At 37.9% G+C, this 24,314-nt stretch overlaps 1 protein-coding gene across 2 annotated transcripts in view; it reads left to right on the top strand.

The window, feature by feature from the left end:
• Positions 1-24,314, top strand: part of CNTNAP4 (contactin associated protein family member 4) — a 265,641-nt gene that overhangs the window by 180,569 nt on the left and 60,758 nt on the right. For both annotated transcript variants that reach the window (XR_007474456.1, XM_004280676.3), the window contains exons 10-12: positions 5,671-5,842; positions 12,280-12,386; positions 15,259-15,378. Coding sequence is in view for 1 of the 2 variants with exons in the window: in XM_004280676.3 (XP_004280724.2) it covers positions 5,671-5,842; positions 12,280-12,386; positions 15,259-15,378 (399 nt within the window). In the remaining variant the exon portion in view is untranslated. The remainder of the gene's footprint in view (positions 1-5,670; positions 5,843-12,279; positions 12,387-15,258; positions 15,379-24,314) is intronic.

Here is a 24,314-nt window from a genome sequence, read left to right as displayed (position 1 = left end):
TGTGAATATTATGGAATAATTTCTCACTTTCTTTGAACATGGAAATGTTGAGTAGATCAAGATGATTAATTGTGACCTAAAATGCATTTCTTTGAGGTGGACTGACTTATGTTTATGATTTCTATAATGAGATTGCTTGCAAGTGGACCATGCTCTTCAGTTCTCACTTTCAAATGTTGTTGTATTTTCCTGATGTTGAATGGCCTTACATGTATGTCTTTTTCAGATTTTATGGGCTCATTTCATTGCACTGTTTTCCTGATCATGCCTCTTAGCTTTTCTAGAGCATTCTTTTTGCTTTTCTGCTGCTCAGTGCAGGTCAATATTATGCCAGTGGACAAAAAATCTAACTTAATTAGCCCCAGAAGCCTCTTCTCACTGCTAAGTAATAACGCACTGATATAGTTGATAAAATGAAGGCATTAGCCTTCAGCACCAGGCCATCTCTCTTAAAGAACAAAAACAAATGAAGTGTTTACTTGTCCAGTGGATGTTTGATTGAACTAAAATCTTCAAAAAGCAAACCTTGGAAGTGGAAATGAATCTTTAGCACTGGAAAATGAAAATAAGGCAATACTTAACATTAATTAGAAAGACAAAGTTGTAAAACTGTTAGTAGTAAGACTTATTTTTAATCATGACTTGAGGTGTTTCTTCTTGTTATTTTGAAATGTAATCATGACTTCTGTCTAGAAGCACTTTTGAATTTGGTTGAAAGCCCAGTCTTCATTATTCATCAATAAAATACAAATTCCTTTCTAAGAATTGACAGTAAGTACACAGACCGTAAATCATTCATCTTATATTAAGAGTGAACAAACAAACCAAAAAACCCCTACCTAATCCATTACTGTGAAAGGCAGCATAATGCCAACAATCTTAAAAGATATAATTGCTTCCTTTAGGGTGATGTGTTCATTTATAAACCAAGTGGTTTATAAAACCTTATGGAATATATGATTGATTTTATAGCAGTCCATAGGAACATGTTCCTTTAATACATGGTAGGATATACAAACAGTCCCTGACTTAGGATTTTTCAACTTTATGATGGTGAGAAGAAATACACATTCAATAGAAACCGTACTTTGAATTTTGATCTTTTCCCAGGCTAGTGACATGTGGAATAATACTCTCTCAGGATGCTGGGCAGTGGCAGGGAGCCACAGCTCCCAGTCACCCACGCAATCCCAAGGGTAAACAACAGATACACTTAAACCATTCTGTTCTCACACAACCAATCTGTTTTCACTTTCAGTACAGTATTCAATAAATTACGTGAGTATTCAACACTTTATTATAAAGTAGGGTTTGTGTTAGGTGATTTTGCCCAACTGTTGGCTAATGTAAGTGTCCTGAGCATGTTTAAGGTAGGCTGGGCTAAGCTATGATGTTTGGCAGGTTGAATATATTAAACACATTTTTGGCTTAGGATATTTTCAACTTACAATGGGTTTATCAAGATGTAACCACATTGTAAGTCAAGGAAGATCTGTGTAGAACAACTTAAGAGCTTTCACTTCAAAGGAAAAGATTTAGAAGCACCAAAAGAGGTAAGAAAAAACCCAAACATTTTGTTAAATGATGCAAAAAAGAGATGATAAAAATAACAGACTGCATAAAAGTGTAAGTAATGAAAATAGGCTCATCATTCTTAAATTATTTTAGACCCTTCATGTTCAGATTTAATGATGCCTACCTATTTTTTGTACAAAATTTTGATTGATTTTTATTCACACTATAATATTTTATAGTGAAATATATCACATGTGCACTCTGTAATTTTGCTTGTTTTTATTATGATACATATGATATACACCATTTTAATTAAATGAACTTAATAATCTTTGAATAGTTTTAGATTTACCAGAGGGTTGCAAAGATACACTGGGAGTTGCCAAATAGCCCACACCCAGTTTCTTCATATTGTTCACATCTTACATCATATATACAATTTAAAGAATACTAATTATTATTTTTAAAATACACATCTGCACATGCATTTTCCAGCTTAAGAAAGATAACATTACCAACATCCATTTGTCACTCCATGATCATACCTCTTCATCTCCCCAGGTAACCATCGTCTTGAATTGGAGTTTTATGCCTCCTGTCATGTTCTTTATGATTTGACATCTATGAAGGTATTCCTGAGTCCCTAAACAATATACTGTGAAAGCTTCCATAATAAAATGCCAACTTCAGGGCTTTTATTTAAATAAGCAATCTTAAGTTTACTTAGGCAACATCTCTGTTTATTCAATCATCTTCTCAATTGGTAACCTTAAGTACCAGAGTATGTTTGATCTTGTCATGAGATTCTATTAATCACTAAGTATATACCTTGCAAGCCCCAGGGCAGCCTGACATTTCCAGGGCTGCGAGCAAGGGTCCAAAGGAAAGCAGGAGGCCTCCTGCTGCCACATTTCTCCCTCTCCTCCCAGCCTTGTGCCTCCAGGACCTGGTAGAGGAGGTCCATCCTTCTGGAAGCCCAAGTAGGGCTTCTGGGGTGGGAATTCTGGATTCTGGGATGGGCTAGAGGGGAGCAGTTTCCAAGTGGGCACATCACCTTCCCCTGTGAGACCCCCTGTTGCCATGGGCAGAATCATGGCTGGAGGAGGGTTAGAATAGGGTCCCCTAAAGGGCAGGACTGGCTCAGGGGCTCATTGTCTGAGTGGTACTGGCAATGGGGTGACCAATGATGCCAAAATCTTGACTCTCCATGCACCAATGCCGAAAAGAAATACGGAGGCAGGGTTTTGGAGGAACGAGAAAAAGTAGCTTTATTCTTTGCCGGGCAAAGAGCGGACACAGCAGCGCCCCCCCCCCCCCCCCCGCCACTCCCTGGGAATAGGAGAGATTTTATATCCTAATGAAGGTCTTGCTTTTTTTTTTTTCTTTTGTGAAATTTCAAAACAGCCACAGCTGGTGTCAGGCAACTTGGTAACTGGGGTTGGTCTTTTCTGAAATTATTGGCCGGTGACCTTCTTTCTGAAACAAAGAATGCTACAGGGGAGTATAAGGGAAGAAGAAAGCCAGGTGCAGAGTGTAATTCACACGGAGTCAGAGAGTACTCAGCTTTGTGAAGGAGACGTCCAGCTACAAGTGTTGGTTAGTAGTAACAGCTAAAGAATAACCAAGACTGCTTAACTCTTTCAGGCCTGTTTATGTTGTTTCCCAGCCTGTTCACTGTTTCCTTATTTTCCTTGTTTATCAGAAAATAGAAGTCTCATTTTTATTTAAGAGAAGTCTTATTTCTATTTTTGCTGCACCACCAGCTCTCCCGTTTTAGCACTGAAAGCCTGGAGTCCTGGGAACAGCCTCCCTGCTTCCCACCCCCAGAGCAAACTTGGCGGTTGGTCACCCTAGAAAACCTTCTCCGCCGTGTGGATGAGAGTCCCCTTTACTCCTAGGATCTGTTTTATCTAGATGGAGGGCTTTTTTTAGGTAGTTAATTTTGGGGCAGTCTGTCCCACCAGCCTGGGTTGTATTTGCTTTCCGTGTCAGTCTTGAGTGTGACTATTGAGAGAGCGGGCTGCCCGGAACTCACAGCATTCTGCATCTACTGCCGCACGCCACTCTTTGCCCATCATTGTTTACGTTTTCTCCCTCCTCAAATGTATGCCTTTCAAAAACTTACTGAGGTCAGCTTTTATCATTTATAAACTATAAAATTTAAATCTGGGTTCTCCAGATTGAGGATGGAGGAAAGTCTAACTTCTGTGTATTCTCCTATGCAATCTTTGTGCGATTGAATAACACACCGTGTAGCACAAGCTAGAGATACTAGACTGTGTGCAGAATCCTCACACTCCTGCTTGTATAAATCAGACATTGTCCATCCAGTGAACTGGCTACACCGCCCTGAAGTCAAACCCGACATCTTACTTCTGGTACGTGCAGTGATCATTTATCTGCCATCTCAGAGGTGCTTAACATGCTGCCTGCCTCTAGTAATGCATCCATCCATTAATTCAGCATGAAAATATTCCCTAGATATCTTCATATTTTAGAACTTTCATCCCAAACCAGTTCAGTGCTGAATTTCTCTCTGCTGTTGCATTATATTAACCTGTGGATGTCTGTTATCCTAGGCTAATGAGACTCACCTGGGTTGAACCCTACTTTGTTCTTTAGAATCTCTTGCTTATTAAACATTGTAGCCAGGAATGTGAAGGGCCTCATAATATGACCGCTGTGCTCTCTGTAAAGTTCCATGACCTCTCCTTGTGACTGTGAGTTTGCTTAGTTTTGTTCCCTATAGAGGCATACCACACAATTTATTTTATTCTGAAATAGTTTGAAATGTGTCAGGAAACACCACCTGGAGAAAAGGAGATTAGCAGCGCTGTTTATATACCTGGCATATTGTAGCTGCCCCCAAATATTATTGAACTGCTACCCTCTCGGGTTTTATTTTAACATTCTTAATTGGTTAATAAGTCATCTAGAAAACACATCCAGATTATGGTAACTGTATCCTATACCACAGAAGAATTTTAAGCACTGAAAGTGTGTGTAGAACCATGTACAATTAACTGATACTGAAAAAACTTTCATCCCCTTTTCTTGATATATTAAATTTAAAATTTCAGTCTCCATTGCTTAAAATATAATATTTCAATGTGCCTGATAACAGTTTTAAGTATGAATCCTGGCCTTTCCTTGCTGGGTAAAAGTATTTTGTTAGGAAAAAAAGCATTAAGGAGAAACATCCTCTGTCAAAATATTTAATTATAATGGAAATTCCCTGGTAGAAAACTAGCATGGATTGTACAGGAGTTAGGGAATTGCTGATTCATTTCTTATTCTTTGAAATTATATTAGTGGTTGACAACCATAACAGCTAAGAAAGATTAATGAAAAATACATAAGTATAATATATGTGTTCATACTCCATAAAATTGTTTATTTCACTTGGATAGAGAAACACTGAGAACATCATTAAACCCCAGACAGAAATGGTTAATATTATAGTTCTTTATTATTTAAATAATTAGAAACAGGTCTTAGATAAGTGTTAGGAAAAAAATCAATATAAATGGAACACTCCTTTATGAGGCAGAGAATAAATAAAGTCAAACAATGAAATGTTTTTGACATTAAGCCATTATGATTTATTAAAATGCATGTATATGTGGCTCTTATATGCATATGAAAAGTATTTAATTACATAAATAGTTGTAATTTTATTCCAAGTCATCGTAACTCCTTTTCCGAATAGCCTTAAACACAAAGGTATTTCAGCATTATTGATTTATCTTTTCTTGTCTACAGTGCATGCTTTCATCCTTTATGCTCTTCTCTTTGCATCCCAAAAGACTAAGTTCCTGTGTTTGAGTTATATATAATTTAATACTGCTGAATGACATGTTCAGGATACTGGAGCTGATCTGTGTATTTCTAAAGTTGGGATCAAGTTAGTATCCTTGCACGTAATTATTATAACAGTAGTAATTTCCTATGAATCCTATGGTAATAAAGAGAAATATGTTTGTATGAATTGCTATGTGTAATTTAGATCAAATGAATGATGACTGCAGTAGGCTTTCCCCTCCATTTCAATTTAATAATCAAATGCCTATTTTAAAAATTTTTTTAGTGAAGATACTGAGTCCTGATTCATTATGATGTATCCTGATCAACTTTGTATTGTTTTGTTTTTATCAGGTTGTCCTGACAACAGCTTTGGATCCAAATGTAAAAGTCCACTTGGTGGGTTTCAGGGATGTATGAGACGCATTTCTATCAATCACAAGATGGTAGATCTGATTTCAGTTCAGCAGGAGTCCCTTGGGAACTTCAGCGACCTTCAGATAGACTCATGTGGAATCACAGACAGGTAAAGGCAATCTCACTTCTCTATTTTGACCTGTCCATTTTCAAACTTTTGGCAGCAGATTGAAATTTGTATGTAAAACAAACATTTTTCTCTCCTTTTTCTTACCATCATCTGTTCCACAGGAAAGAGATAATATTCACATTAGAAATAAGAAAATATTCTTTTAGTTTTATACTTCATATTTCCAGTGATAAAATTTAGCTGGAAGACATGTGACCATGTTATTTATATGTACAAATAGCTACCAATTCACAAAAGGTGATGTTGATGCTGCTATAATTTTAGAGGGGTATAAATGTATCAAAAATATATCATTAAACGCAATAGCTTAGGAAACCCTAACAGTAATCTAGACCATCAGGTACCAGTAAATCAGAGACCTATGTGGTCAGTTATCACACTGGCTTTTGCTTCCATGACAGCTGAATAATATTTCAGAGGCATAGGAATTTAACTGGTTGCTATGGTCCTGATGTGTACCTTGAAGAACCCATTACTATCTTCTCTGCAGGGAAAATGAAGAGGAAACTCCCTGTGAAAAAGTTTGGAGCCGTAGTGTTGATAAAGGTGTGAGGACGATCCAGTAGTTTCAATAGGAACTCCAGTACAGGGCATGCTAGTGCAAGCTTTGGGCGTTCATTGCAGAGGACAAGTAACTTTTAATATAATAATTGATAGTTAATAATTTTAAAGTATTTTTAGGCATGGGCAACTATAGCCAAATAATCTTGCCAGTCATCAAGGCAGTTATTTTTAATTATTGAGTTCAGTGGAATGTCATAGCCTTTCCAGATTAAAAAAAATTAAGCAATGTGACAAACTTAACCCCAACCGTGTAGTAGTGTTCAATATATATTTTGAGCAAACACATAAATTCTGAGGTTTTTTAACTTTTTTTTTTTTCATTTTTGGCCGCGTGGGGTCTTCATTGATGCGCGCGGGCTTTCTCTAGTTGCGGTGATGAGTGGGGGCTACTCTTCATTGCGGTGTGTGGGCTTCTCATTGCAGTAACTTCTTTTGTTGCGGAGCACGGGCTCTAGGTGCGTAGGCTTCAGTAGTTGCAGCATGCGGGCTCAGTAGCTGAGGCTCGCGGGCTCTAGAGCGCAGGCTCAGTAGCTGTGGCGCACAGGCTTAGTTGCTCCGTGGCATGTGGGATCTTCCCAGACCAGGGCTCGAACCCATGTCCCCTGCATTGGCAGGCAGATTCTTAACCACTGCGCCACCAGGGAAGTCCCAAATTCTGAGTTTTAAAAATAACTTTTTATTTGTATGAAACATTTTATCAACATAAACACACATCTATTATATCTGAAGACCGTTTATCAATGTCTGTGGATCCTGTTTTGAACACTAGTAGATATTATTCTATGTGTAGAAAAAAATAATTATAATCTTATTTAGCAATGGATTAGAAGGCCATCATTTCCTATCTATGAATATGTGTTTATTTAACTCAATTTGTAGAGAAAATAATACTTTCTATAATGAAAGATGATAAAGGGAGAATTGAGACGATAAACCTCAATTGGCTTGATTTGGGGAATAAATGACAGTGACCATCTCCATATTGACAGCCACGCCAGCTCAGGAACATTAATCCTGATTTTGGGGAAGCCCTGTAGCAAGGCTCCCTGGGCCAGCTCTCTTGAGGTGGGTCTCACTCACAGAAGCAGGGAGCCCTCACCCTCAATGGGTGGGCAGGTTCGGTCATCCACACTGTGAGTGATGGTCATTTTGACCGTCTCAGATCGCAGAACGTTCTTTTGGTACAGGTAGACCCACACCTCTCCAACATGGGTTTCTCTGAAGCTGCCATTTGCACAAGGAATCCATCTTGCCTGCTTTCCGGAGGTGCACGCTTGTAAAACAGAGCATGAGACAGCACAGTAGGAGAATTATGGTTTCGGTACCACACCTTAAAAACGCTTTTCAGAAGTAGCAAATTATGGATAGATCTTGACTATACATTTTTTTAAAGAAAATTTTAGGCTAATGGTAACCCTGGAAATCTTAAAAATAACAGCAAAAACCAACGTACCTTTTATATTTGTATACCTTTTAAACTTCCAAAAGTATCTCTAAGTTCATTCCATTCTCTTATATTCAGAAGAAAATATGTATCCACCTGTCTTGGTCGTATATGCTATACCTGTTGACATAGCTTCCAAAGCATTATTAAATAGAGACTTAAAAGAAATCCTGTTTAGTAGGTTGTATTCTAACTTAACATGAATTAGTATTTAGGTTTGTGTGTGTGTGTGAGTGACTTGTGTAGGGTGATGTGAGTGAGTGAAGGGCCTGGGAATGTGTCTGAATGACGTTACAAGTGTGTGTGTAGGGATGGTGTGGCTGTGTGTGAGCGTGTGCATGTGTGAGTGTACACATGCATGGGTTAATGCTTGAGGACTTGTGTCATTGTGTGTGTCATGACTTGTATGAGTATGTAGGGCAATTTTGGATATGTGCGTGAGCTTATGCATTGTGTGAGAGACTTGTGCAATGACTCTGTTCTAAAATTTATTTTAAATAAATAAATTAATATGTATTTAAATTAATCTTCACAAAAACCCTTAGAACCTGTTCTTGGAGTGTTTGTTTCTTGTAAACATGGAAATAGATGCACAGAGCGGTTAAGTAAGTTGGCTAAGAGGACATGGCTAAAGGCAGAGCCCAGCGTCGGATCTAAGCCCCCTGGTTCCAGGAAGTCCCCCTGCGTGCTACCTGCCATGTTGTACCGCTTCCCTGGGTGCACATCAACATGTATTGCGGTTCATGCTTAATCTATGTAGATTAAACACAGAATCTATGGCTTAATAAATTGCAATTGAAACCAGGAGGAACATTAAAAATATATTTAAAAATCTGACAGACGGAATTCCCTGGTGGTCCAGTGGTTAGGACTCCGTGCTTTCACTGCCGAAGGGCCGGGTTCAGTCCTTTTTTGGGGAACTAAGATCCTGCAAGCCATGAGGCACAGCCAAAAAAAAACCATCTGACAGAATCTTAAACAATGTAGTTCTCTTTTTACTGTAACTAACTTTAAGTTGGATCAAACCTACACATAAAGGTGTACATAAATTTACATATGTGCTCACACTCACACCCACACAGTCATTTACACACATTCTTTTTGTGTAAACTAATGTCATTGTACAAATCTCCCACACACATCTATACATGCATATACTCACATATCTCAAAGCCACTTGTCACACACAGTCTACACACACACACACACACACACACACACACACACACACCTCCTCACTCATTCATCCATACACAAGCACACTCACACACCTACTCTCATAGACCCATAGCATCTTTACACACGCACCTGCACACTCATAAGATCATTCCTATACTCTTTACACACTCACACCTTTCTTACTCACAGACACAGACACACAGACACACACACACACACTCATCTAGAAGCCCTCCCCTTGTCCTCTGTGGACCTGCAAGGAAATCTGGGTGGGGGCTGACTGAGGCTGATGGCCATCAGTCCCTCGATGGAGGTGAGGATAGAACTGCAAAGGGAGCTGTCCTCTATGTCCCCATGTCTTGGGGCAGAAACCCAAGTGGGAGTGAGGTAGGGGTGACAATTGTTAAGGGCATAAATATTTATTAAGTTGCTTGGACGTAAACCACTTATTGAGCAATAGTATTAAGGAAATCTTTTGATATCAACTTTTTAAGAATATCAACTGGGGCTTCCCTGGTGGCGCAGTGGTTAAGAATCCACTTGCCTATGCAGGGGACATGGGTTCAAGCCCTGGTCCAGGAAGATCCCACATGCCATGGAGCAACTAAGCCCGTGCACCACCACTACTGAGCCTGCGCTCTAGAGCCTGTAGGCCACAACTACTGATCCCACATGCCACAACTACGGAAGCCTGTGTGCCTAGAGCCCATGCTCCATAACAAGAGAAGCCTGCGCCCTGCAACGAAGAGTAGCCCCCACTCACCGCAACTAGAGAAAACCCGCACACAGCAACAAAGACCCAACACAGCCATAAATAAATAAAATCATACATGCCACTTCAGTTTGGGGCATGTTGATATATTCATTTGTTTATGTTCTACTTTGTGTTGAAATGACTCTCAGGGAGAAAAGTATAAAAGATAATTGTTTAAAACCTTTAGTGAGAATCAGTACTTCACTATACAATGTAATTTGCCATAGGTTACTAGTAGTCAAATAGAACTACTATATGATGAATTTAAATAAAATCCACAATCCAGTCTTTCACATTGTAATTAAAAAATATGAAAAGTCAAGTCTAACAGGAATCTAGGAAAATGGACACAGTATCTTTTGCAGCAGATCAAATAGAAACAGTACATGTATCCCAATAGATTCATTCTTTAGAATTTTAGGTGTAGTCACTTATATCTGCTCTCTTTTAAAACATTGTTCAAGGTCTGTTAAAGAATAGCCTTCTCTGTCCTTTTCTTTTCTGATTACCAATTAGAATTGTTTTAATTTTATTTTTAAAATTCCCTCTTTCTTCTAGATTGTTATTGATTTGAAATGCTTAAAAAATTAAATACCTGTTTAAATATTCTTTGAATAGATTCCTGTGAATCTATAAAAATGCTAAAATACATATAAATTTAATTGGCACGGAGAGATGCCCATTATTTATTTTTGAATCCTTAAAAAGGTTGTAAAGTAGCGTGTACTTTATGATTACATTTATGAACATAATACATTATACACACACACATATATGTTTATAGTGGTAATTTTTATATATTGAAATTATAAATTATATTTCTTCTCTATTGTTTCCTATATTGTTTGATTTCTGTACAGTGCATATCTGTTTTTTATAATCAGGAAAAGCAGTAACATTATTTTCAGTTAAAATTGGGAAAATCCTAAAAGCAAAACATGAAGTTCCCAGTCTTAGTTTTAAAGAAGGAGGTGGCAGAAACTTCATCAAGTATATATTCTTGACAGGTTTTGTAATTTATTTATTTTTTTATTCTGGGGTGAATGAGAGCATTGGTCTCAACATAACTTTTAATTTAAATTCTAAAAAGCATCAGTTATTTGATCAGGGCTATTTGAGTTGATACCAGAAGCTCTTCAACTTTTTTGTCCAGGGTACCTTAATGTATTTCAGTAATTTTTTCACAGTGTCCTAAGCCAAAAGATATAACTAACATTTTCATTTAAACAGTGGCTGAGTTCCAGGCAACTTTACAAGTGTTTATGTCCTAACAATTTATTTATTTATTTATTTTAATTAATTAGTTAATTTATTTATTTTTGGATCTTCGTTGCTGTGCGTGGGCTTTCTGTAGTTGAGGTGCGCAGGCTTCTCATTGTGGTGGCTTCTCTTGTTCCAGAGCACAGGCTCTCTGTGTGTGGGCTTCAGTAGTTGTGGCTTGTGGGGTCTAGAGCGCAGGCTCAGTAGTTGTGGCGCACGGGCTTAGTTGCTCTGCAGCATGTAGGATCTTCCTGGACCAGGGCTTGAACCCATGTCCCCTGCCTTGGCAGGTGGATTCTCAACCACTGTGCCACCAGGGAAGCCCTGTCCTAACAATTTAGAAACCTTTTAAAAAGTAATTTATACGTATATTACTTTTATATATTTTTTTAATTATATATATAAAATTTGAAAAATATTTTAAGTTTATTTTTAATGTAGTGTACAACCTTTCAAAGCTTGGGATCAGATCAGACACTGCTACCCTTACTTTTGTTCAACTTGATTTCACATGGTGTTACTTTTTAACAACTACTAAGACTCCAGCTTCTCAAAGATAGGACATGATTAAGTGGAATGTATTACTATTTAATGTTAAAATTTAACTACCTCAAGCCAATAAGTTGCGCAGTGCTGGACAGATGTCGAGTATGCCTGTATTTCTCTTAAAAATTTAAAATATCCTGGGAGCCCCTGTGATTTTGATTCAGCATCCTAATGCACCCTGACCCACTGCTTGGAGTTTGTGCATCTATACTGTACATCTTCAACACACCAAGTGAATAGAGATGTCCCTCTCTCCCACTTCCTTCTTTCCTTCTCTCTTCTTTATTCCCTCTTCCTTTAAATATTCAGTATAGTAAATCAGTATGATTAAATGTTGTTATTTTATGTAAACTATTGATGTTTCTGGCAACATATTGAATTAGTGTTATGTCACTAGGGAAAAGAAAGGGCTATGATATAGTACGACATGTTGAAAATTAAGCAGTCACAGCTACCTGAGAATTGGTTGAAACCTGATGAATTTATTGATCTAAGGTTTAGTTTTGTGATTAAGGTACCATAACGACAAATGGAATGACCATTAGTCACACTGTATTTACTCTTTAGGTTACTGTTGACATTCTTCTTTCACATGATCATGTATACATTGGCAGTATTTTGTGATTTCTCAAAATGAATAGTAGTAATTGTATCTGCACCTTCTTTTAGGTGTTTGCCCAACTATTGCGAACACGGTGGTCAATGTTCCCAGACCTGGGACACCTTTCACTGCAACTGTACAAACACTGGATACAGGGGAGCAACTTGCCACAACTGTAAGCCACACACACCTGTGGTTCTTTCCTCTGTCCTGATTCCCTTATTTATTTCCCTTTTTTGTTGTTGTGTGTATATATGTCCATGTGTGTACAACCCTGGATCTTATTAGCATTCAGTTGATTTCTAGTTTATTTTTAGTCCACACTTTTCATAAAGTAGTCAAGGTAGCTTACAGAAGCACATAAAATAAAGCAAGACAGAAAAGAGTAAGAGAGCTGGTAAGGGGAAAACACGTGTAGAAAACAAAGGTAGCTAAGGATAAGCATAAAATACAGTGCAGAATAGGTGATCCTTCAATTCTCTTGCAACTCCATTAATAAGGATGATGAGAATAAGGATGGTAGAAATGGAATTAATCATAATAGTTAATTTTATTGAGTATTTTCTAAATGCCAGGTACTGCTCTAGTATTTTACATGTCCCAACTTCTTTAATTCTGCTGACCACCTTAGTAGGTGGGTGTAGTCATTGTTATTATCCCTAGTTTACTAGGTTACAGGGAGAGATTAATCACCATGCCCAGAAGCTCCTGGAATAGTTGAGGCACAGTGAGAATGTGAACCCTTGCAATGATGCTCCAGAGGCTGGGACCACAACCAAATACTCTTTTCCTGTGTTAGAAGCCGTTCATTTTTTTCCTGGTGAAAAATTTTGCATGTGTCATAAGACTCATGTCATTTTCTTGTCTACTTGTTCAGGACGTGGGATGGGGAGACCCAAATGCCCATTTTTTCCTTCCCATTTTTTCATATTGCTGCTGACATTGCTGAGCAGCTTAACTCTCAGTACTATTGGCCCGTAGCCATGACTTCAGGCAAGGGCGCTAGGTGCAGTCCCACTCTCGTCTCTTCACTGTGCACTGCTTTGTACTCCTGCTGGAGTTGAGATTGGAATCCTGGGCTCCCACCCCTGGAGGCTCCACAACGGACTCTCAGAAGTCCTGCCTCAGGGCTGGAAAGGGCGTGAGCAGGGGCCGCGGGACCTTCTGGCCTCACCCTCGTGCCTTCACCACTGCAGCCAGTCTTTCCTGGGGCATCAGCTTGTGTGGGTTGGAGTGCCTCTTAAGAACAGGAAGAACGCGTGCTGTCACTCAAGCCAGGGCCAAGTCACTTGTCCCAAGTCACCAGCAGCAAAGAGACGGTGTATTTTAATTCTTCATATCCGGTATCATCCCAATTATAGTAACTAACTCAAAACAGAAAGCTAATAGAATGTGTTTTAATTGACTATTTGTTTATTTTCAACTGTTATCAATGACTAAATACAAATATAAACACAAACATCTCTGAGCCAAAAAAATCAGATGGTGAATAAATAACGTATTTTCATCTGTGGCCCACAGTTTGATCCAATCATTGAGTTAATTTATTAGGTTCTTGAGCAGGTAGTCTAAAGGGAGCTGAAGGGTTTTGCCAATGACCATTCTGGGAAATGGGGCCAGGATGACAAACCCAATTATAATGAAGCCATCAGTATCGTTAGCCTGAGTTGAGGGAGGGTGAGTGATGGGGGTCTTTTAAAAGGTTTTACTAGAAAATAATATGTTAAACAGTCATGTTATAAAAAGCCAAGTAATACACATAAAGCAAAAGTACTCCCAATTACCCTCATGCAATTGTGTGTCCTTTCTAATACCAGCCCTCTCTGCAAAGTTATGTTTATTTCCCAGCCTCTTTCAAAGAATTTATCAACGCATGTATGCTCGTATAGTAATATATAAATGAACCATTTTCATATGTCCACTTCACTGCACAAAATACAAATGTGACTAGAAACCAATCCATCTTATATTTCTGTCTGTGTAATATACAATAACAATAAAATAAAACCAAGAAACTGTGGAGGAGTAGAGAAGTTAATATGTATGATTATCTGAAATCTCTGTAACATTGAGAAAATTAGTTACATTATTTCATATGATCTAAAAACTCATTAACATAATTTTGAAAATTTAGAATAGATCAAGGAATGATATTCAGGGGATGGTTTATTTCTCATTTCACAAAATTAAAAGCTTGATGGAACTCACCATTACATTTGGCCAAGTGTTCAATGAGATGCGTGCATCATATACGGTTGTTAATCTCAAACCTTGTACATGGCAAATATATAATTGTGTAATTAAAAACATCCAATTATGGATCAAAACACACTGAGACCACTTGAGGGCATATATTTTATATTTCTTCTGCTTTGAATTTTAATTATCTTAAATTCTTATTACAGAGCATTAGAGAAAGTTTCTTATGTAAATTACTTTTAAAATTATTCATGAGAAGCTTTGTAAATCCTATTTCTTTTATGGAAAAAAGGATTTTACCTATAGATAATTTTATGTGAGAAAGGAGACTAGTTGACGCATTATTTAAAACTTTTCTATTGCATAATTTTTGAATAACAGTAGATTATTTAAGGAGATTACACTATTGTGCTTCACATGTTAGGTTATTACAAGGTGATACTAGAATTAGAAATTCCAAAATGGTTGTCAAAAGATCCATTTGGATGCATGTCCAAAATGGAAGTCACATTATACTTATAAGGATCTTAACATTTAAAACACCTACCATCTCCTTTGTTGTTTTACCTAATGTAAAAATGAACTAACTTTTTATTCTCATATTCCTTTAATCATAAAAAGAAATGCCATAAAATACAATCTCATTCTTCCTTTTTTCTATCTAACCTTCTTTCAGCCATAATAATTTAAAAAATGAGTTTTGTTTTAAAGTGTGTGTTACCTTTTCTCCTGGTCAGTAATGTACATACAAATTTCAAGACTTGGAGTATTCTGTGTCCAAATTAAAATTAAAGAAATTAATTTTATACTATTTCACTTATGATGCTACTTTTTTTTTTTTTTAACAGCTATCTATGAGCAGTCATGTGAAGCCTATAAGCATAGAGGAAATACTTCAGGATTTTACTATATAGATGCAGATGGAAGTGGTCCCCTGGAACCATTTCTTCTATATTGCAATATGACTGGTGAGTTAATCAATTTTCATTTAATAGTTAAATTTTAAACACACAAAATTAAAATGAAACAAGTAAGAGGTTGACATAATTTGCAACTTGATTAAAATGTATATTGTTCAGTAGAAGAACTTAAAGTAAATCTTTAAAAAATAGTTTAATGGTGGTGATTTAAAATGTCATTATTTTCTATGCATGTGGTATCTGTGTAGAACATCTAATAATAAATGTATCTTATTAAGTCCCAAAACAAAAAGGATAGACTTTATTCCTCTTAGAAGATTGATACACACCATATGATTTCACTTATAAGTAGAATCTAGAAAACAAAACAAATGAACAAACATAACAAAAGAGAAACAGACTCACAGATACGGAGAACAAACAGGTGGTAGCCCAAGGGGAGGGGAGTAGGGGGATGAAAAGAAAAAAAAATGTAACAACTGTGGTAATGAATGCTAATTAGCTTGTTTATGGTGAGCATTTCACAATGTATATTCATATGAAACCATCACATTACAAACCATACATATATACAATTTTTGCCAACATAAAGTGGAAAAATAAATAATAATAATAAAAGAAAAAAGGTTGATACACATGAAAGCTTTGAAAATATTTACTTTTTAAATTTGGGCATAAATGAATTTTATTCTTGAATTCTTTACTTACATAAACTTAAAGAGGAATTAATAGTCTTGGAATATATGTTTGATTAAATTCAACATCCATTCATGATAAAGAGAAAAAGAAAGCTCAGTAAATTACCAATAGAAGAAAATTTACTTAATTTGTTAAAGAGGACCCATAAAAAAACCTACAGCACATATCACAGTTTATTGTGAAATATTGAAAACTTTACCCCTGTTACCAACATTAACACAAAGATGCCTGCTATTATCATTCTGTTCACCATTGTTTGGAGGTCCTAGCCAGTGCAATAAAGCAAGAGAAAGAAATGAAAGATATATGTACTGGAAAGGAAGAACTATGACTCTCATTATTTGTAGATGGCCAGGTTATGTATTGAGAGTATTCTCAACAATCTACAGACTAACTATTAAAAGTTAGGATGATCACTAGATATCAAGTTAATGTAAAAATTAATTTCATTTTTGTATACCAGCAATTAAAATGAAATTTTAGAAGATTCTATTTTCAGTAGCATCAAAAACCTCAAATACATGGTAATAAATCTTAAAAAAGTTGTGTACAACTTTTATACAGATAAGTGTAAAATACTCTTGAGGTAAATTAAATCCTAAATAAGTGGAGAAATATGAAAGTTTCCTTGATTGGAAAACTCAATACGGTGGTATAAACGTCAGTTCTTCCCAACTAGCTATTGATTCAGTGCAAACCTTAATTAAAATTTCAGCAGTGTGTTTGTTCGTTGGTGTAATTTTTTTCGTGAAAATTGGCAAGCAGATTCTACAATTTATCAGTAAATTTGAAGGGACAAGAAGAACCAAATCAGTCTTAAAAAGTAAAGTTGGAGGACTCAACTCTACGAGATATAATATAGACATTATATTGATAGGCTAAGTAAAACAGCATGTAATTGACACAAGGATAAACAAATAGACCAATGAAGCAACATAGAGAATCTATAAACAGACTCCCTCATATGTGGATAGTTGATTCATTGCAAAGGTGGCACTGATGAACAGTGAAGAAAAGATGGTCTTTTCAACAAGTGGTGCTGGGGAAAATTGTCTGTAAATATTGTAAAAAAGACTTGATCCCTTCACCGTCAAACACACATAGATTCTAGATGAATCGTGCAGTCCAGTGTAGTGGCCACTAGCAACAAATGCCTATTTAGATTCACATTTAATTAAAATTAATATAACTAAGTGACTTGAAACAAATTTTACAAGTTTAAGTTAATTCATTAAAATAAGATTAAATTAAAAGCCAATTCCTCAGTCTCACTAGCCACATTTTAACTACTCCATAGCCATCTAGTCCATCATTGGAAAAAGTTTACATTGGATAGCGCTGAGTCAGGAAGTCGGCATTTCATGGAGCAAAATAATCAGAAAAAAGGAAATATGAAATTGAAGCAGGAGGCTTGGCAGAGGAGGATTTACTACTTAAAATCTGGCAGTGAATATCTAGGGAAAGAGCCTTCCGGGCAGAGGAAATAGGAAGTGCTAAGTCCTGAGAGAGGTGATCTTACCAGGTGTGTTCAGAAAACAGCAGCAGATAAAGTGTGACTGGAGTATGGTGAGTAATCTGGGAGTAGTAGGAGAGCAAGAGGGAATCAAGTGGGCGGGGGCAGGAGAGGAAGAGTCATGGGTCCTTACAACGTGTAAGGTCTCTGGTTTTTACCCTGAATGAGCTGAGAAGACATTGGAGAGTTTTAAGCAATGGTAGATGCAATCTGACTTCCTTTAATAAAATCATGATTGCTCCTGTGTTGGGAAATGCCTGTCTAGGAGCAGGGGTAGAAAGGAGTTAGAAAATGTGTGTGTGTGTGTGTACCAAATACGTACATACATATAGATAAGATGTATATGTGTAATAGGAGTTTGGAAGTCTGTTTGGAGACCAAGTTCAAGTAACGCAAGAATCCAGGCAAGAGCTGGAGATGGTGGGTTGTACTGGATGATACAATGTAGATGGTGGACAGAGATTAAATTTTCTCATTGAATATGTGTGAGGAATGAGAAAACAAAAGGAACCAAAAAACTAACACCACATCTTTGGCTTGGGAAAATGGGAGTGATTAAGTTGCCATTATTTGAGATGTGGTCAGAGAAGGTTTGAAGGGAAAGATAACGAGCTCAGTTTTACACATTTTGAGTTTGAGATGTCTGTTACACATTCAAATGTGGAACTGAGAAGCCAGTTGAATATGGGAGCAACAGTTCCTTTGTATTAATGTGTAATTCTGAAAACTGCAGGGTAGTGGTAAAACCTTGGCCACACATATTCGGGAAAATTACTATAGAATGTGTCTTAGAGATTTTTCATATAACACAACCAGGTGGCTTCTGTTTGCTGTCACCATCGTTGAGGACGCTACCTGTCTTAGTCTGTTTGGTGTTGTAGCAGAATGCCACAGACTGGGTAGCTTATAAACAATAGAAATATTTCTCACAGTTTTAGACGATGGGAAGTCCTAGGTCATGGTGCCAGCATTGTCAGGTAAGGGCTGCCTTCCAGATTTCAAACTTCTTGTATCCTCACATGATAGAAGGAGCTCTGTGGGGTCTCTTTTATAAGAGCACTAATTCCATTCATGAGGGCTCCTCCCTCTTGACCTCATGACCTCCCAGAGGTGCCACCTACTAAAACCATTACCTTTGGGGGTTAGTGATTCAACATATGAATTTTAGTGGGGACACAAACATTCAGACCATAGCACCGCTCCAAATGCCAAAGCAACCTGAGACAGCTGATGACTCTTACATGTTTATCTCCTCAATGAAATTCCCCAGTCGGCACAGCACCGACTTCCAGGTAGTGCCCTGAGGCAGGAGGGTTGGGGTGAGACGATAAAATCAGTGTTTTTAAAAATCTTCCCATTTGATGCTTTTGTGCACCCAGGTTTGGGAGCAGCTGTTTTCGACCTGTGGTTCTCAACCTTTAGAGAACACCCCGCTCTATTATGTGAGAATTGAACATAATAAATGTGAGAAGACTTCACAGAGAGAAAAGGAAAATTTTGCAAATGAAAGATATGAATTTAAGTGTCAAATAACTTTCTGATTTTTTCTGTTTGTGTTGTGAGCGAGATTTAACAGTCTATCACTGCATCCCTGTGAATCCTGCATTCCCACAAGAGCACCCTGAACTATTCACATGCACATGCTTTATGAAGTTTTGATTCTGCAATTCAGATGCCTCTAAGTATCTGTAATCTTTAAAGCTTTAAGTAATATCACACACACACACACACACACACACACAGAGTTCTCGTTATCTGTGATAGTAATGTTCTGTAAAGTAACCACAGACACTTGAATTAGTGAATACTGAACCATTGCTCCCAGGGAATTACAGTAAGATTAGGTTCCTGCATGCCTCTGGTCATAGTATTCTCATCAACTGATCAATATATAACCTTGTTTTACTAGTGTTTCAGACTAAAGACACCTTATTTAACACATACTGTTGATTCATTAACATTGAACTCACAACCAATAGCACCAGAACTCTTATCTGAAGGAAGCTTTTCTATCACATGTGTTCTCAGAAGGCACATCACAGCCTTCTTGTGCTTGGGAACCCTGGACAGCTCTTCAGCTCTATGCTTGGAGGCCACTTTAAATAGTGAAATCACCAAGCACAAAGACCATGGCACAAATAGGATACGTGTTTACAGTATGAGAGCTGAAGCAAGGAGTCAGAGTGCGGCTCTGTTCAACTTCAGCTGGGCAGCTGCAATTCATATTGGGCAACTCGGTTTTTTTGCTTTGTGTCTACAGACATACAAGAGCACCTCAGGAATTGATTTTGGAATTCATATAAATTTTAGGGAGTAGGCAGATTCACAAATGATGAGAATCTGCAGATAACGAGGATGGACTGTACACACACACATGCATGCCTACATTATGTTTACTATGCATAATAATTCAGTGATTTATAGGCCGTGTACATTTTTCATGACCATCTAAATGGTAGGGAAATTATTAATTTCATTTTATTGAATAAATTATTTCATTTCTATTAAATCAACATTTACCTTGTCATATTACTAATATGCCTATTTTAGTTACCTGAGTCTCACACCTCAACCCTGCAATTCGAAGAAGTGGATTTATGTATATATACACACACAGAGGTTAAAGGTGCTTTAGCAAAATTATCAAAAAGTATTGATGAAAAAGAGGACATTCACAAAACTTAAAGCCATTTGAAGAGCAAGCAGTGGACAGAGACACAGATAATCCAGTTAGGAAACAGGGAAGTATCTTCAGAAGCTCCGGAATATTGAAACATATTCAAACAAAAGTGACAGTCCCAGAGTGTAACAACCCAGTGAAAAATGCACATTACAACTTGAAACTTTGCTTACTGATGTGGTTTTGCAAATGCGGAAACCAAGACTCAAGGAGGTTGACAGAGGCAGACTAAGGAATATCATTAGGGATAGATCAAGACATCAAACCTTGGTCCCGTCTCCTAGCCTGAAAATGTTTCCACTAGAAAAGGCTACATTCTACCAATGTCTCATTGCTTGTAGCCAATAACATATCCTCAAGGTACAGAAATCAGGTATACCAATTATGAAGGCAAGACAAAATGCTGAATTGGCAGCTTGCAAATGTGTAACTGAAAAAAGAAAGTTCTTAGTCTAGAATTACTGTCCAACAGATGATTCTACATGGATTTAAATATCTTTAAGCATTACAAGCTAAAAGATACAATGAAAATCCCTTTTGAATGGATAATTTCCTAAAATATGTTAAAAACTGAAAATTCTTTCTAAGCAGAATATTCTAAATATAATTTAAAAATAATTAGGATAATATGAATCCCAGTGGTCGTCTCTGTTGAAATATGTAGGGCTTTTTTGTTCTTCTTGTACGCTAAAGCCATTGCTTTCTCTGTAAAGAAATAGTTTTATGTTCAAGAAATGTCTCAGCATCAAATATTGTACTGTAAGGACAGTTGTTTCAGCGCAGAGAAATTGTTGAGAGGTATAGCTGTGGCTTTTTAACTTTTGTGAAAATAATAATTCTATGGAGTTTTTTAAAAAATATCATTCCTTATTTTTTATTAATTTATTTATTTTTGCTGTGTTGGGTCTTCGTTTCTGTGCGAGGGCTTTTTCTAGTTGTGGCAAGTGGGGGCCACTCTTCATCGCGGTGCACGGGCCTCTCACTATAGCGGCCCCTCCTGTTGTGGAGCACAGGCTCCAGACGCACAGGCTCAGCAATTGTGGCTCACGGGCCTAGCCGCTCCGCGGCATGCGGGATCCTCCCAGACCAGGGCTCGAACCCGTGTCCCCTGCATTAGCAGGCAGGCTCCCAACCACTGCGCCACCAGGGAAGCCCTAATTCTATGGTTTAAAGTCACCTTTCTCCAGTGCCCCACTACCAAGACTCCTGGATTTAGTTTCACTGACTCAGTAAGTTTAGAGACCAAGGTCTACTCTATTAAATCCAAGCTCCCCATGTGATTCTGAGATAGGGGCCCCTGAGACCCTTTCATGAGAAGTCTGGAGAGTGTTAAGACTTCCCTGGTGGTGCAGTGGTTAAGAAGCTGCCTGCCAGTGCAGGGGATACGGGTTGGAGCCCTGTTCTGGGAAGATCCCACATGCCTCAGAGCAACTAAGCCCGGGCGCCGCAACTACTGAGCCTGTGCTCTACAGCCCGCAAGCCACAACTACTGAGCCCACGTGCCACAACTACCGAGCCCGTGCGCCTAGAGCCCATGCTCCACAACAAGAGAGGCCACCGCAACGAGAAGCCCGTGCGCCACAACAAAGAGTAGCCCCCGCTCGCTGCAACTAGAGAAAAGCCCGCCTGCAGCAACAAAGACCCAACGCAGCCAAAAGTAAATAAATACATTTATTAAAAAAAAAAAGACATAATAGCAAAACTATCTTTACTTTAGGGATTTCAATAGTAAAGACCTTCTTAATAGCTATGAGAGTTAATAACTCACTATCGTTATTCAAATGCAGCCTTGTTTACATCAAGTTTTGCTCCAGGATGCTAGCTTTTCTTTCATCTCCCAGCTTTCCTTAACACAGCACTTCCTACCCACTCTTACAGTCTTTATCACCTCTATCACCCGCAGCTATTAATCCTGAAGGAACGCATACTCTGCAACTGTGTTGCTTAAACAGCATGTTTTTTCTTTACACTGTTATCACACTAGAAAATAGCAGTCAGCCCAAGATAAATCGAGTTCTTAATCACTCAGTTGCTTTACAGACAATCTATATGTTAGAAATCGCTTTCAGGGAGAGACACCAGTAAACCCAAACTGCCTTTCAATGTTTTAGTATATATATTAATTTCATAGGTTTTCTGCTGTCTCTTCTTATTTCCCTGTGTTTCCTTACCTTGACAACTCTCTTTGCACCTGGTAAAGGATAATTTTCAAAAAAATGACATCACGACTCTCACACAGATAGAAAAATCAAAGCTAAAAATCACGTTTTGAAGATCTTGTTTAATGTTTAACCTTGTTCCTGAGGAAACTGGTAAGATGTTACAGTCAGTTCAGAGAAGATCCAAAGAACAGATATATCCATACATCAGTAATGCTGAAGTGACTGGGCCAAGGGAGGCAAAACTGGCTTCTTCCCTAGTGGAGGAGCCCATCGGCCTCTACCAGGTTGAATTTGCTGGTCTGTAGACCGAATTACTTGTAAGGAAACAATGCCTTGCTTGCTAAGCAAAACAAATAGCAAAAAAACTGGAAGTCTGTGTTAAAGGATAATTTAATGTAAATATGTCTTAGAGATAGTGGATTTCCCTGGAGGGATTTGAAGCTTATCTCCCCCAGAGGTATTTACCTACATTGTAAAACCTAAGAACTTGACCGCCCTCTCCTCAGAGATTTGTTGCATTGCAGAGTTCCTCTCTCACTCTTTGTCGGGGTGGAGACGTGCCAGCCATCCTCTATAAGCTCCAAGTCTTGTAATTTGGGGGTCCCTCTCTCGTGGTACAACTCCAGTAGGCTTAGGTGCATCTGGCACTCACTGCATCTAGAGAGAGTGAGAGAGTTAAAGATAAATAGATACAATGTGTATCGAAGGCAAGATAACTTGTTAGCTTGCAAGTGGGATGTCTCATACCCTTCACAGTTTCAGCCTTATCATTATTTTGCAGTTGCATCAGATGTCTCCTATTTACAAAGTTCTAAAATAGTTAAGAGGCAATGAAAATCTCAGAGCCACCACAGAATCACAACCAGATAACCTGGAAGGCTGTGCTCTAGTCTGGACAACACTTTGTTTTTATTCATTCACATGTTTATTCCTTCAGTGACTTTTTCAGCACTTGTCTTTTTCAGCACTTGTCAAGCCCACGTGCTGGAGATACTATAGTTAGCAAATCAGAACCTATCAGTGTAGTTAGCAAATCAGAAGCTATCAGTCTTCTAATAGTGGAAAAACTGATAGATTAAATCACAAAATACTGAATTACGCATTGTGAAGGCTACTTTTTTTGTAGTTGTAATTTCTAAATAGGTATTTGTAGAAATATCAGGTAACACAATCGCGTCGGAAAGAACAGTATAATAGTTTGCAGACGTTCCTCTATTTGTAAAGCACATGCGATTTGGAACATGGATGCTGGGCTCTTGTTTCCATTGCTCAGAATCCATTGTGATGCTTTCATTGTCTCTGCTTTGCCCTGGACATCTTGATTATCTGATAAGCATGGCATCCCGCGTAACTTCCTCCTTTGTAGCACTTTATACTAGAAAATGAAATCACTTACAGAAACTATCATATGGAAATTTTAGAATTTCAAAAGGAAACATTTCTCTGAGCAGCCCTTTAACAGCTGTCATGCACCTATGGCCTTGGATTTCTTACAATACCTTAAGGGACCTTACAAGAACACAGCGTGTTCTTCATGACCCAGTGGATGCTAAGCGATAGGGAAGTCCCTCTCAGGGTGACCCAAAAAGCAAAGAGACAAAGGTTTCAAGGAGGTTTATTGTCCTGCTCTTTCAGCAGCTACTCAGCCAGAGATGAGCTGCTTCATGCACGCCATTGATTCCCCGCAAGAAAAGATGAATCATTCTGCTGAATAATAAAAGAAGAGTCCAACAGAGGCTAGGCTAACAGATTTGCCTGGTTAATAATCTTAAAGTTCTAATAGTCAAGATTGTGTGGCTAAAATGATAGAATTTCAGACTTAATATATTGCCCCCTATATTCTGCCTTTTTTTTTTTTTTTTTTTCCAAATTTGGAAATGGAGGCTGAGATTTCGCCTTACTTTCTTAAGGGCACAGACACATGGCAGAT

This window comes from Orcinus orca, chromosome 20, assembly GCF_937001465.1.
Source record: "Orcinus orca chromosome 20, mOrcOrc1.1, whole genome shotgun sequence".
NCBI classification, from domain to species: domain Eukaryota; kingdom Metazoa; phylum Chordata; class Mammalia; order Artiodactyla; family Delphinidae; genus Orcinus; species Orcinus orca.
This window is presented reverse-complemented; position numbering and strand designations above follow the sequence as displayed.